This window comes from Lynx canadensis, chromosome B3, assembly GCF_007474595.2.
Source record: "Lynx canadensis isolate LIC74 chromosome B3, mLynCan4.pri.v2, whole genome shotgun sequence".
In the NCBI taxonomy this organism is placed as follows: Eukaryota; Metazoa; Chordata; class Mammalia; order Carnivora; family Felidae; genus Lynx; species Lynx canadensis.
This window is the reverse complement of record NC_044308.2, coordinates 40,609,519-40,623,828: the sequence shown is the minus strand read 5'-3', so window position 1 is coordinate 40,623,828 and position 14,310 is coordinate 40,609,519. Positions and strand designations below refer to the sequence as shown.

At 53.5% G+C, this 14,310-nt stretch overlaps 2 protein-coding genes across 5 annotated transcripts; one reads left to right on the top strand and one right to left on the bottom strand.

Annotated features, from left to right (window-relative positions):
- Nucleotides 1–2,481: 2,481 nt before the first annotated feature.
- On the top strand, nt 2,482–9,760 carry SNX22 (sorting nexin 22). Of its 4 annotated transcripts, none has more exons than XM_030317953.1 (7): nt 2,482–4,843; nt 5,229–5,312; nt 5,691–5,795; nt 6,315–6,409; nt 6,760–6,792; nt 7,057–7,124; nt 7,581–8,259. In XM_030317953.1, exons 1-7 carry the CDS (start codon nt 4,769–4,771, stop codon nt 7,700–7,702), a joined length of 582 nt encoding a protein of 193 aa, XP_030173813.1. In that variant the 5' UTR covers nt 2,482–4,768; the 3' UTR covers nt 7,703–8,259. The 4 variants fall into 4 exon arrangements, with proteins under 4 accessions (XP_030173813.1, XP_030173812.1, XP_030173814.1 ...); XM_030317952.1 differs by having other exon boundaries at nt 6,724–6,792; XM_030317954.1 differs by lacking the exon at nt 5,229–5,312 and having other exon boundaries at nt 4,614–4,843; nt 6,724–6,792.
- PPIB (peptidylprolyl isomerase B) lies at nt 8,137–13,934 on the bottom strand. Its single transcript, XM_030317951.1, has 5 exons — nt 13,753–13,934; nt 12,892–13,005; nt 11,647–11,740; nt 9,068–9,252; nt 8,137–8,500 (listed from the first exon to the last, which is right to left on the bottom strand). The coding sequence occupies exons 1-5, from the start codon at nt 13,885–13,887 to the stop codon at nt 8,378–8,380; spliced, it is 651 nt and encodes a 216-aa protein (XP_030173811.1). The 5' UTR covers nt 13,888–13,934; the 3' UTR covers nt 8,137–8,377.
- Between the last annotated feature and the right edge of the window lie 376 nt (nt 13,935–14,310).

Below are 14,310 nucleotides of genomic sequence, written 5' to 3'. Positions count from 1 at the left end.
ATGAGGGGGGCTGAGTGGTTGGTTCCCTGACATAGTCATTCTAGGGGTGTTGGGAGTCGCTGTAGCGCCAGAAAAAAATCTCCTTGGGAAGCTGTGCAGCCTTGGATGGCAGGTGGCTGGGGTGGCCTCTGCCAGCTCCCTTTGCTCCATCCCTGGGTCATGTCTGAAGCAACTGAGCTGTCCTTGTCATCTGGAAGGGGGGACACTGCTGGCTGGAGCCCCAGGGCTAGAGCCTGTATGTCCCCTGAGAAGCTGGTTACCAGCCTACCCTGAGCCAAACTTTGCTTTTGGGGCTCTGGCGGGACCTGTTTGTCAAAGGTGCCTTCCTAACACAACCTTCCCCCGGAGGCTCACTTCTCCTTCCTCACACCTCAGTTTCCTCATCTATAAAATGAAGAGTTTAGACTTCTCAATAATTTAAGATGTTTGAGAAGAACTATTTTCTCAGACATCTACACCAAAGTTCAGTATTCAACATAAAGGTACTGTGTTGTGTTTTTTTAACATTTATTTATTTATTTATTTATTATTTATTTATTTATTTAATTTTGAGAGAGAGTGAGCATGAGTTAGGGAGAGGCAAAGAGAAAGAGAGAGAGAATTCCAAGCAGTGTCAGTGCAGAACCCGACCACGTGGGGCTCAAACTCATGAACCATGAGATCATGACCTGCACTGAAATCAAGAGGGGGGTGCTTAACCGACTGAGCCACCTAGGTGCCCCGGTATTTTGTCTTATTTTATTATTCAAAATTGATAAGATGTACTCATTAAAAAGGCAATCAGTAAGAAGTCAGAAGCTGTAAGGATGAACAGGATAGTTGCTAATTTACACCAAACTCTGCTTCTAGTTGATTCTACCTTTTTTTTGGTTGCACAATATGGACAAGATCAGGAAAATTCTGATCAGAGAGTTAGTAGTTAAAATAGTTCATTTTTTAAGCTAAGCCTGCAATCTCAGGATACTGAAAGAGGAATAGTAAAGTTGTGTTATTTTAAAGTTGAATCAGCAGCAATATATTAGGTTGGACCATATATAATTGCCAAGAACCCGCCGTTTTGACTTAGGGCAAATTCTTTTAATTCAGTAAATAATAATAGCTGACATTTATTTACTGTGTGCCAGGCCCATGCACTTTAGAAGCATGATCTTTCAATCCACACACAGCGCTCTGCTCTGCTGATAAGGACCCTGAGCGCAGGGAGCTGTCTGAGCTTGCCCGGGTGACCTTAGCCTCTGGGTGACGCCATCCTGGCGACCTTGCTCTGGCAGTGCTAGGTTGTTGGGCCCCCCTCGGTCTAGTCTGCCTCCTCCCACCGCTGCCGGCCAGGCCAGGTCGAGTCCGGCAGGAAGAATCCAGCTTCTGTGCCTCGGCGGCGCCCACAAGCCCAGGAGCTGTTTGTTTCTTAAACGGGTTAACCACCTCCTGAGCAGCGTCCAGCCTGCCTAGTGAACGCGGCTTTGCGTGCCTGTGCGGAGGGCCCTCGAGGGCCAGGGCCCAGCCACCGCGGGAGCTGTGGTCCGTCCCACCTGCCCCGCCCCCCTCCACCCCCCCCCCAGAGAGGCTCACCAGATCGAGCCCAAGAGGGGAACACCTTTGCCCCCAGCCCTTGCTGCCCTCTGCTGCCCTCTGCTTGGCCACCATCCTCATCTCCAAGAGCTGGCGTGGGAGTCAAGAGACTGGTGTCTACAACGTGGTCCCCAACCCGGAGCCGCACTGGTACAGGGGAAGTTGTGAAAACCCGCACACGATGAGGCTCCACGCGAGGCCCAAGCACTCAGGAAACTGGGCTCAGAGCCCTATTTGAGATTTAACAGGACTTGTAGTTGATGATGATGCCTGCGGAGGTTGGAGAACCACCGCTCTATAATCTGATCTGGAAATACTTTGGCCAAGTTGGTGTGTGACCGACCAGTACTTTTAAGCCCCCTTCCCTTAGAAACTTGGAAATTAAAGTCATGTGTTAGAGAGTGATGGAGAAAAGACAGAGGCTTGCACACTAAAACTCATTCTAAAAACAAGTCACTTTGAGGGTCTACATAGTGGGTGGGACTCAGCTCAGTGTTCATAGACTGAGTGGGCCAGTGCTTACAGCATACAGAAAATAAGTTTTCCTTCGATTATAACAAGTGCTTTGGAGTTTACATTATGTCACGCATTCTCCTTTACAGGAAAATATTCTCCATAGCTTGTTTTATCTCCCCAAAGACATCCCCAAATGTCTGCAAGCCAAGGATCTTGTTTTTCTTCATTTGGATCTTCACTCATGGCCACGGAACACTGAAGGATCAGGAGCTGCAGGTTTCCTACCAGATGTTTTATAAGTCAAGTGCATCAAATCTCCCTGTATAACTGGTGCTGGGAATCCATTAATTTGAGGCGTCTCAGGAACACCTGAAAACTAAGCATATAAACGAGGTGTGTTCAACAATCTGCGACGGAGCGATGATGAGAGGTGTCCGGATCTGAAGGTGGGCAGAGGATTCCTGTTGTTATTCCTCTAACTCCTCCCTTCCTGCCTCTCTCCCAGGCCTTCCCTCCTCTCCCAACATCTTCCCAACATCTCCTCCCCCCATTCAGTCAGAAAGGCTTTCAACCAACAAATGTTTGAGCGTCTCTTACATTCTTGGTGCCAGGGCAGCAACCACTGACAAGACAGTGGCCTGATGGCCCTCAGAGCCTGGGGCAGAGCCGGGAAAACCAGGGAGACCCACAATAAACAAACAGTAACTACGTAACTAAGTGCAGAGACAGGGTGATATGATAGGGTAAGTGGACAGGAAGGAAGGTCTCTTTGAAGAGGTGAGTTTTAGGCCAAGACCTGGAAGTTCTAGGCTAAACCCACCAGGTGAGGAGTCACAGCAGGCACAAAGGCCCTAAGGCAGGAAAGAGCCAGTTGGGTTTGAAGAACTGGAAGGTCACTGGCTGGGGCCTGGTACACGAAGGGGAAGGAGAGGAAATGAGATGAGAGGTGGAGGCTGGGCTAGGTCACTTAGAGCTCTGTAGATTGTGGTAGGGAGGGGATGTTTTGTTCAAAGTACAACACGAAAGAAGCTTTCATAAGGTTTGAAGCAGTTGCTTTGATGGTGGTTTGTGCTGCTAGGTAGACAATGGACCTTGTGTGAGCGAGGGAGGCAAGGAAAAACAGAGAGATTGATTAAGAGATGTAGCAGTTTTCTAGATGGTAGGGCAGTCATTAGGACAGGTGACCGAGAAGCTTAGGGGTCTGAGGTCCTGGGAGAGGACCCCCTGGTCAGTGGACAAGGAGAACAGGGTCTTTGAGTGTGGGGGCTCCAAAGTACAAGGAAATGAAATCTCAGCACTTCTGTTCACAGTGGGTGGTTTCCCTTACGGGAAGTTTCACCTTCCTGATTCTGGGGCTTTTGTGAGATGGAACTTGGGGGAAGAAAGCATGGGGCATAATATTGGTGAGACCTGCTTGCCCTCTTTGGGGTCACCCTCTCAGCTTCTCTCTAGGGGCAGAACTGGGTGGGGGGTGGGGAGAGATTCTGCTCCAGCTCCGAAGCACCTCTGCACTAGCAGGGGAGGGAGGGAGTCAGTGATCCCCCAACTGCCAGCCTCTACCCCTAAGACAGGTGCTCTGTTTCCTCCTTCCCACCTTGAGGCCTCCAGCCCTCCCTCCCTCCACTGTCTGCTCTGGCCTTTGTTGGGGGAAGTCAGGGGAGTTGAGGACTCTGTTGAATGGGACAGATCTCTTATGGCTGAAGTGTAGGGGGGCTTAGTAGGGGAGCAGAGGCCTTTTCTAGCCCAAGGGGTCAGAGAGTTCTGGATTAAATCCTGCCACATACCCAGGAAGGCCCTGCCCAGAGGGGTGGGCAGTAGCAGCCTAGTGCCATCTCCCACAGTCCCTCTTCCCCGTTTATTGCCCTGCAACACACCACCCACCTCTGCCTCCAGGACAAGCCCTCAAGCTGCCAGTTTCTCAGCACCTGCTATGCTGAGGGCTTAACAGGGATCATCTCCATTTCCATACACCCTCCTTAGGCATAGTATTCAATTTTGCAGATGAGAACAGGTCTACACAGTTCAGGAAATCCAAGCTATCTGACCCTCAAAGCAGAGCTCAGGTCCCTAAACTGCTTCATCCAGGCAAACTGGATCTGAAGAAGGTTGGGGCTGAAAGATGAATGAATGAATGCATGCATGCATGAATGAATGAATGAAATGAAGGGGCTTGTGGATGGTGGGAGAGGTGGACATCAAAGAGAAATTGGCCCAAGCCCTCCCCAGGCGTGGCCGCGCTCCCAGGGTCCAGGTGAAAGGTGGAGGAAAGGAGATGGGGGGCAGCCTGGTCTAGGGGAAGGGTGTGAGGATCTCAAAGAACATCCTTGATTGGCCCCCAAGGTCGGCGCCTGGGTCTGGGCCCCGACTCGGCTTCCTGCCGAGCGCCCACAGGCTCTAGTCCTTACCAGGCGCTCAATAAAAAGTAGGTGAAATTTTGGCTCGTCTACGGCTGTTAGCGGGCACTCAGAAAATGTTGACAAACGGCTGGCTCTCCGCCGCTGAAGGGTCCCCACCTGCGGCCCGCTAGACTCGAGGGGCGGTATCCTGTCCCACCTCCCCCCGCGCTGCCTAATCAGCCCCTCGCAGGACTCGGCGGCGCGAGGGAACGCCCGGGGCGGGGCCAGCTTGGGGCGGGGCCTGCGAGCCCGAGGAGGAGGGGCCGGGCCCGCCGGGGTCGGTGATCTACACCCGGAGAGTTCGCGCTCCGAGCGTTGCGCTCGGAGGGGCTCGAGTCGTGGCGCGGATGCTGGAAGTTCACATCCCGTCTGTGGGACCTGAGGCCGAGGATCCCAGGCAAAGCCCAGAGAAAGGCCACATGGTGAGCGGGGGGCAGTGGATGGGAAGGTACGCGGGGACCCGCCGGACTCCCCCGCGCCGAATGTAGTGGGGACCCCGCGCCTGGGCTGGGGCGTCTGAGCGCGGCAGGTCAGGCCGTCAGAAGACGGCCTGCCGAGGGTCTCGGGCCGCTGGGATGTGCCAGCTCCGTAGACGGCGGTCCAGGTTCACAAGGGACTGCAGGGAACTGAGGGGAGGCTCTGTCCTCCCCCTCTCCTAAACGTGTGAGGAGCGTGGGAGGGTCTCCGGAGAGTGGCGGGGTTCCTAGGCCGCTTCGTGCGGGAGGGTGGGCGTGTTGCGGGCGCGGGTCCTGCTGAGCCCTCCTGCGGGGCCTCACGCGCACCTGGCCGCTCGCCCGCGCCCGCCAGGTGTTCCGAGTGGAAGTATTGTGCCGCGGGCGCAGGCACATCGTGCAGAGGCGCTACAGCGAGTTCCACGCGCTGCACAAGAGGGTGAGGCTCAGCCGCCGACTCACCGACCTCGGCCTGGTTCCTGCCCACCTCCTGGGAGACGAACTGCGGCCCCAGTCTCTGCCACCCCCGTTACCGCCCCAGTTCCTGTCCTGGGCACAGACCTCCCTGCGGGCTGCGGGGTGGGTGCAAAGGGGCAGGGTGCAGCCTGTACTATGGGTGCCAATGTGTGGCCGGCCAGACCTCGGGCGTTTGGGGGAGGAGGGTGCTGGGGCCTCTCTCCACCCTGTCCCAACCATCACTCATTAGGGTCTTGGAGGTGGGGGCGGGGAGGCCTGGGGAGAGACTCTTGGCTAGGCCGAAGTGAGCTTGAGGGCTCATTCAGGATGCTTTGATGGCACCGCGGTAACCTCCTGGCAGATCAAGAAACTGTACAAAGTGCCCGACTTCCCCTCAAAACGCCTGCCCAACTGGAGGACCAGAGGACTGGAGCAGCGGCGGCAGGGCTTGGAGGCCTATATCCAGGTGTGCATGGGGTTCACTCTGCTGCTGCCCCCCAGCCTGCTGGAGCAGAGGTGCGACCCAGAGGGAGAGGTGCGGGGGCATGGAATGAAGGAGACCCACATCTTAAGCATGTTATTTACTACCCCAAGCCTCAATTTTCTGAACAGTAATGGGTCCAAACAGCCCTTTCAGTACTGATAGAAGGGAATGAGGTAACACGGAGGCAGGTGGTTTCAGTTCACTGAAAGCTAGCTCTCTTCCCTCCAGGGTGAGAGCGTGTGCTACCCTCAGTGATGAGGATTTGGGTGGAGACCCCCCCCTCTTCCCCACACAGTGATGCCAGATTATAGGCCAGGTTGGCTTGCTGGGCATACGACCCATGTAGTTACTCAGGGCCCAGGGCTCAGAACGGCCCAAACTTGGTTTAATGCTCTGCTCTGGCTTAGTCATTTGGGAAGGCCCCCATCGTTTCCATTTTGCACTGGGCTCTATGTTAAATAGCTGGGTCTGATTATAGGTTTCCTCTGTTCTCCTCCCCAGGGTGTCCTGTACCTGAACCAGGATGTGCCCAAGGAATTACTGGAATTCCTGAGCCTGCGGCACTTCTCCACAGACCCTAAGGCCAGCAACTGGGGGTGAGCACCTCTAGGGGCCATGGGCAGGCAAGAGAGAGGGGCCCTAGTGTGGAGGGGACAGGGGCTCCCTGAAGTAAGCAGGTGAGGCAAGGTTTTGGAGGCAAAGGCCTGATTCTTCCTTGAGATATGGCCTCCCTCATTAGCTTTCTTGCTCTGGGCAGAGGGACTGTTTTCTGGACCGTCTTGGTTTACCCCAGCTACCTCCGGAACTGAGCTTGTTACAAATAGAAGTAGTGGTCCCCTGGGAGGTGTGGTGCTGGGCTTGCGTGTCTCCACCCCTTCCTCACGCGCGCGTGCCTCCCCCCAACTCCTAGCCCGACAGCCGCTCACAGCGGGTCTCCTCTTTTCAGCGCCTTGGGGGAGTTCCTGCCCAAGAACAGCAGGCAAGTGGAAGCCCCACCCCCCCGCCCCCAATTCCCCGCCCGACTCAGGCTGCCCCCTAGTGGCCTTGTGCCTGCTGGTGTCTGGCCTCTCCCAGCAGTCCAGGTATCTCTGTTGGTGCCTCCTGAGACCACTTCTCACTCACCTTCCCTTTTTGGGTGCTTGGTGATCTTAATCCCTAGTCTCCACCTGATAGGAGACCCTGCCCCTGCCTCGCCTCTCCTTCCACTGTTATGACTCTCCTCCCCTACCCCCCCCCCCCCCAGCTCCCAGCTCCACCACCGGCCTGTCATCAGCTTCTGCATGGATCCCTACGTTTGCATTCCATCCCCAGGTGAGGGGTGGGGGGGATGGGCTCTGACCTATAATCTATATTTAGGGCCTAGGTAGCAGGGTGGGAGTCAGGGGCGAACTTGCCATTTTTCAGCTCAGGACCCCCAGGCAATATCTCCCTCCTAATGCCCTCCTTTGGGGCGACACCTATCCTGCTGCTCCTATAGCCTGCTTTCTATTCTCCTTCAGGAGGCAGACATGGTGAAATAAACTTCGCTCTCCTGGTCTCCATTCTTCACCTGCTTGGCTTTACCAAGCTCTCATGAACAGGATGTGAGCCAGGAAAGCCAAGGCCCCATTTGGGGTGGCCAACTGTTGTTACCTCTGGCCTTGGTGGGGACTCCTCCTGAGGAGGGGGCTGAGCCTATGGGCGCAGGTGTTCTAGGAGCTGCAGGCTTCTACATCAATTTCTCTGTGGTCTCCTACCCTTTCCTCCCTTTTTCATTCTGTCCCACAGAGCCTCTGTCCAACATGGTGGTGAATGGCGTGCTCCAGGGCCTCTATGGCTTCAGCCCCAGCTCAGCTAAAGCCCAGTCCGAGGCTCCCTGTCACCCTGCTCCTTTGCCACCGATGCCCTGACCAGCCCAGAGGTCTGTGGGCCACCTGCCAGGACAGGCATGTGCCTCAGTGTATGAGCCCCCTTCTCAGAGGCTGGGTCCCCCTTGGCCTGGACCCAGGATTTAACCACCCCAGATGCCAGGGCAGGGATAACAGGGGATAAGGAATAAAGGGAGAAGTCCAATTTAGAGGTAGGCTTTGAAAAGAGACTGGTGTTATTTCTTCACCTACCCCAGAAAGGGGCAGGAGACAAGCAAAGGTTGAGGCACAGTAGTGGCAAAGGTTAGAAACGAGGAGTAAAAGCTCCTGCTTGAAATTTTGTAGGCAGTGTCTAGAGAAAGGGGTCAGAGCAGAGCCTCAGATGGGGACAGGCACCCCCTGCCCCAAGAGTCCCAGACATGCTGGGACAGAGACTTGAGCAGGTGTTGGAGGCCCAAGAACTCAGCCCACACTGGTTTAAAAAAAACAAACCACCTTTTTTTTTATTGGTCAGCATGGATAGGAGTTTGTTACAAAACCGGGCCTGGAGGCCTATGGAATGTGAGGTGAGGAGTCCACTCCGTCAGATGCCAGCACTAGGGCCAGTGCAGCATGGAGCCGTGTGGCGGGCCATCTTTACCCACCCACCCCACCCCCTCCCTGGAGGGCAACAGGGCCGCACAGATGGTGGCTCAAAGGGAAGAAGTCCCTGGGGGCCTACTCCTTGGCGATGGCAAAGGGCTTCTCCACCTCGATCTTGCCACAGTCTGCGATTGTCACATCCTTCAGGGGCTTGTCCCGACTGTCTGTCTTGGTGCTCTCCACCTTCCGCACTACCTCCTAGAAAGGAAGGCAGAAGCAGTAAAGCAGAGAGGTCAGGAGGTCCACCTCTCAAGGGAGACAGGCCTCACAATATGGCCAGGGAGGGATGAGATGCCCACATGAATAGCATGCCAAGCTCCAGGCACCAAAATCCTAATAGAAGCATAGCCAGGTGACAGGGCAGGGAGAACCCAGAAAATGCAATAGTTTTGATCCCTGAAGTACGAGCCAGGCTGAGCTAAGGGCAAGGAGCAAGAAAAAGGTGGCTGGGGAGTGGGCACCAAGTGGCTTCTCAGGGACATCATGTTAAGCCATGTCCTGTACAAGTCAGGGTGGTGCCTGCACATCATTAGGTGAAATGGAGGCACCTGCACCTGTACAGCCTCAACAGGCCTCCTCCCGAGCCTGTGCCTGGAGCTGGAAGAATTGAGAACTTGGGGGCATAGAGTAGTAGGGTAGTTCTTAATTCCCCCCAAGTTTGTAAACATGAACACTGGTGTGAATCTGGGTCCCCTTTTGGGAAAACGATAAAATATACGGTGCTTTCCTGATGAGAGCTGCCCAAGTTTAGCCCCTGAAACTCACCATGCCTTCCAGAACTTTGCCAAACACTACGTGCTTGCCATCTAGCCAGGCTGTCTTAACCGTAGTGATGAAGAACTGGGAGCCGTTGGTATCTTTGCCTGCATTGGCCATGCTCACCCAGCCAGGCCCGTAGTGTTTTAGCTTGAAGTTCTCATCAGGGAAGCGTTCACCATAGATGCTTTTACCTGGGAAGAAAGAGTAGGTCAGGGGAGCTGGGTAGGCCCAAACCAAGCAGATCTTTGGGGTGAGGATTCCAGGGACTCAACCTGACCTCTGTGCCAGGCCAGGCTCAAATGGATTATAAGGACAAAAAAGCTGTGCTCTTCCCACCCTCTGGTCTTGGAGCCAAATCATGCTGACAGACCAAGTGGGGCATGATGCCAGGCTGATTTAGTGAACAGCTCACCTGATCGATTACTTTGAGAATAGACTTTAGTGGCTTTTAAATAAGGCACAGATCAACAGCTACCCTTAGCTATGGCCTGAGAGGTCTGCCATAGGAACTTTGAGGGACTTTGGTGGAGAGAGGTGCTGTGCAGGAGACATGGGAGGGTAAGAGCTCTCCAGAAGAAGAGGACAGCTTTTGTTCCTAATGGCACAAAAGATACTGAGAGGAGGGGAGGGGCTGCCATTTGGGTTCTGGAAAATCAAGAACCTCTTATTAATGAACACAAAATAAAAGCTGCCTGTTGATGTGTGTGGTGTGTCTTTCCACGAGGGGTCGAGGCCAGAGGGTAAATGACAAAGGGAGCTGGGCAGACCCCTACACCATTTCAGAGATCCTCCCTCAAGTTCTCAGAGATGCTTCCAGGAGAAATCCTGTCTTGTTTTAACACCTTTTTTTTTAATGTTTATTTTTGAGAGGGAAAGAGAATCCCAAGCAGGCTCCATGCTGTTAGCATGCATCTCACAAACCATGAGATCATGACCTGAACCGAAATCAAGAGTCAAAGGCTTAACTGAGCCACCCAGGCGCCCCTACCCAACACCTTTCAGACTCGCCTACAAAACTCCTTTTCCTTCCTCAGTACACCTTATTTTCACCCTGTGGTTCCAGAGGATGGACCCCACTTGGGAAGTGGTTCTGGACAGCTGCTCTTCAGGAGGTATTTCTGACTGTAGTAGGTGGGGAAGTCTGAACCTGAGAGTCACTAGATGCTGACAGGGACATCTCACACCCAGGCTAGGGAGGAACCCTGCCCTCTGCAGTGACTCCTGGCTTGAGTGCTGGCTAAGATCAGAGTCCTCTTTGTAAATCTCGATCAACTGCAGGATTTCCCCGCATCTGTACTTCAATCACTTTCCCAACACACATGGACTCCCAAACTCAGATGAATAGCTCGAATTAAAGTTCAACATACTGTCTTCCCCTCCAGACTTCAGTTACTCTTTTGACACCTTTTCCTTTGCACATTGTCCATATGGTTCTCACCCCCGTTAGCTGTGCATTCTTCCTCTGCACTCCTGCTACCCCCACTGCAGGTACAGCTAATGCTCAGAGCGGTAACGGAGTATGCTGGAGAACCCTTGTGAGCATCTTAAGTGTATAAACTGCCACATCACCCTCCCTAAAACTCCTCTGCGACTGGGTCTTCCATTCAAGTCCTCTGTGGAACTTCATGCAGGACAAAGCCCAGGTTGCCAGGTCTGCCCTGGGCCACCACTCTGGGACCCCAGTGTGGCATGTGCTCTACTTCCATCCCCCGACCCCATTATTCAGCCAAGCTCCTGTGGCATAACATAGCTGGGTTCACCTTAGCCCTGCCTCTTTGTCCAAATTCTCCCCAGCCAGGACCCCAGTTCAAATCTTCCCTCATATTCACAAGGCCACTTCCTGATCAGCTTGGCCAGGAAGTGATTCCTCTGCTTGTTGACACTTTGAAAATGGCCGGATTGATTTACCATAGGCCGGGCACCTACTACGCAGAACCCCCAACTCATCCCATTCTTTAGCAGTGAAAGCAAGTTGCTGTCCCCCTGATTTTTGCACCCAGCACCTACCATAAAGCCTGTCCCGACAGATATCTGTTGATGGGGTGAGGGGCAGCCTTAGTCTTGAGGGAAGAGTATGCTGGGCACCCAAGTACGGTGAGCCCTCGCATGGGTTAGGTAAGTCCAGGCTATTTGTCTCTCTGTCCTATGTGTACAAGTAATGCAAAGGGGAGATTCAGTTGGCTCTTGCCAAGTGGTCTCTGGTGGGAGACTGCCAAGAGGAGCAGCTGCTCCCACCCCCGCTGGGGCTTCCAAGGTTGCCCACTCAGGCTTTGCATGCATGACCCAGAATCACCCACATGGTACACTTTGCTTCCCTTCCCCCCAAAGGGTATTTAGAGAAAAGTCATCAACGCTGCAGGCCTTGATTGCCAGGTCTGTCAGCGGGGTAAGATCCACATGACCCCTCATTTCTCCTCTCGTACTGGGTTCCCTGTACAAAGAAGGCTGCAGCTGGTCTCAATGCAGGTGCCAGTCCTGTCTCTGGACCTGGGCGAAAATGAGGCCTTGTCTACCCAACACAGCCCAGCTCTCCCCTGTGGGAAGTTGCATTAACAGATCCTATAGCCCAGACGACCTGAGGTTACCTCCAGTGCCATCTCCTCGGGTAAAGTCTCCACCCTGGATCATGAAGTCCTTGATCACACGATGGAATTTGCTGTCTTTGTAGCCAAATCCTTTCTAGAAAAGGGAATGAAAAGGTGAGAGGTGGCATGAGGCACAGGCAGATATTAAGTAGGCCCTGCAAGAGCCTAGCCCACAACTCATCATGGAAGAGATACCACTGCTGACCAGATTCATCATTCCATGTGCCACTGAGTGAACAGTTCCCACAGGCGAGGCATGGAACACACGGATCCAGGAGAGGGGCTAAGACTGCACATTCCTCTGCCTTTATATAATTCCCAGACTTTACACAATTCTACTTCACATAATGTTTCCACCTTTCCCCTCTTTTTTTTTCTAATCATAGAAACAGATGCATGAAAACTGATCAAATCACATCAAAAAGTTACCTAATTCAATGGAAAGTTATAATAGGAACTTTTTTCCTTGATAATTTTTTAATTCCAGTATAAAAACATACAATGTTATATTAGTTTCAGGTATACAATATAGTGATTCAACAATTCTATACAGTATTCAGCACCCATTATGGTTAAGTGTACTCTTAATCCCCTTTGCCTATTTCACCCGTCCCGCAACCCCAGCCCCTCTGGTAACCACCAGTTTGTTCTCTAGAGTTAAGAGGAATACAAACTTTCTTAAATGGGGCACTACTGCTTCTTTAAAACCTGGGAAGCTCTGGGCCCTTCACCCTTAAAAGAAAGTTCTGGTTGCTTTTCCTTGACTACTGAAATGTCTTAAAAATAAACAATTTTCTTGGGCGCCTGGGTGGCTCAGTCGGTTAGGTGTCCGACTTCAGCTCAGGTCACGATCTCGCGGTCCGTGAGTTCGAGCCCCGCATCCGGCTCTGGGCTGATGGCTCAGAGCCTGGAGCCTGCTTCCGATTCTGTGTCTCCCTCTCTCTCTGCCCCTCCCCCGTTCATACTCTGTCTCTCTCCGTCCCAAAAATAAATAAACGTTAAAAAAAAATTTATAAACAAAAATAATTTTCTCAAAAAAAAATCTATTTCTGAATTCAGTTTATAAAACCCGCAAGATGTGATAATAGTGGTTCCCAGTACTATGGGTCGGCAGTACTCTGTGAGGGTACTCACAGGAGCAGTACTCCTGGTATAGTTGGGCCACGCTCTGCACTTCAGTTTCTGCCAGCCTACTTGCCAATTTCACTTCATTTGAGTTTGACTACCTCTGCTCTGGTCACTTACCTCTCCCGTGGCTAAGGCCACAAAATTGTCCACTGTTTTTGGAACAGTCTTTCCAAAGAGACCGATGACCACCCGGCCTATATCTTCATCTCCAATTCGCAGGTCGAAATACACCTGAGGAAGAACACCATTTCAAAGTCAGCCTTTTTAAAGGGGCCTTGTTAGGGAAGGGAGGGGCCGAGAAGCTACCATGAAGGTAGGAGAGAACAGAGCGGTATTTTGAAAACAGTGATTCCGAACCTGATTTTGGTAGTGACGAAAACTCTACCATGAGAATCTAATGAAGACTCCAGACCCTTCTCCTACAAAATGTTTGCGCTCTCCTTAAGATTATAGCGTGCCAAACCACCTTTAGTCTAATAAATAATGAGCACAGATCTAGAAATGAACATCAAAAAACCATAAAGAGGCGAGCCTAAGCTTGCCACGCACGTTTAAACTAGATTGTTGTGTTTGTAATTGGAAGTGGGTAAATCTGGCCCAAGTAAGAAAGGATTCTGTTTGGCAGACGTGATCTTTCACCATTTCCCCAGCGCTGGACAGTATTTGCAAAAAGACTGCTCTGAGGCTGACAGTGGCAGCCCCAGCTGGACATGCCCGGCGTCGGCTCCTGAATCACGGCAAGGGCTGGGGTGTTGGGGAGGAGCCGAGCATTCTCCGGTCTCAACGAGCAGGACTGCACGGACGCCACGAGGCCACAGCCGAGAACCTAGGGAGAGGCTGAGCCAAAGTTGAGGACGCCTGGGCCTGAGCTCCGGGAGCCTAAATGCCTCGGACACCGCTAACTAGCGGCGCCGAAGCCGGAACCCGGGGGACGGAGGGTGGGCCTTGCTAGGAAGGTTGGGATAGGGGAAGACGGACCTTGACGGTGACTTTGGGCCCCTTCTTCTTCTCGTCGGCCGTGGAAGGACCTGGCAACAGCAGGAAGAAGACGGAGCCCACGATGAGGGCGGCGGCGAAGAGCAACTTCATGTTCCGCTCGGAGAGGCGCAGCATCCACCGGGCTAAGCGAGCACGGCCCCGGGCAGCCGAGGCCGGAAGAGGTGGGGGACGCGTCAACGTGGGCACCGGCGCCTCCACCGAGCGCGGCCGCGGGGGGGAACCGGGGCTCCTACAGGCCTCCTGGCAGGAGGCGAGGCCTGTTTCCCCCCTCTAGATCAGCGCCGTGTAGTAGGTCCCGTGGGGGGCGGAGCCCGCCTCGCGGACCCTGCCGGCTGAGACGCGGGCTCGTGGGTGGCTGCCACGTTACTGTGGCCTCATTGGCTCCCCCGCAAGCCAACGCCCACCCACGGGGAGAGGATCCCTGAAGGCGGCACCGCCCGGCCCTGAAGAGAGCGCGCGGATTGGGTCTCCGAGGAGACTACAAGCCCCAGTATGTAGAGCGGTGGGTCCCTTGGCCGGCTCTGCCTTTGTGGGAGT

Coding starts and splice junctions, on each gene's coding strand:
- SNX22 (XM_030317952.1), top strand. CDS start 4,769: ATGCTGGAAGTTCACATCCCGTCTGTGGGACCTGAGGCCGAGGATCCC. Junction 5,313..5,690: donor TCCACGCGCTGCACAAGAGG/GTGAGGCTCAGC, acceptor ACCTCCTGGCAG/ATCAAGAAACTGTACAAAGT. Junction 7,125..7,580: donor CGTTTGCATTCCATCCCCAG/GTGAGGGGTGGG, acceptor TCTGTCCCACAG/AGCCTCTGTCCAACATGGTG.
- PPIB (XM_030317951.1), bottom strand. CDS start 13,887: ATGCTGCGCCTCTCCGAGCGGAACATGAAGTTGCTCTTCGCCGCCGCC. Junction 13,006..13,752: donor GGCCCAAAGTCACCGTCAAG/GTCCGTCTTCCC, acceptor GTTCTTCCTCAG/GTGTATTTCGACCTGCGAAT. Junction 9,253..11,646: donor CCGAGGAGATGGCACTGGAG/GTAACCTCAGGT, acceptor CTTTCTTCCCAG/GTAAAAGCATCTATGGTGAA.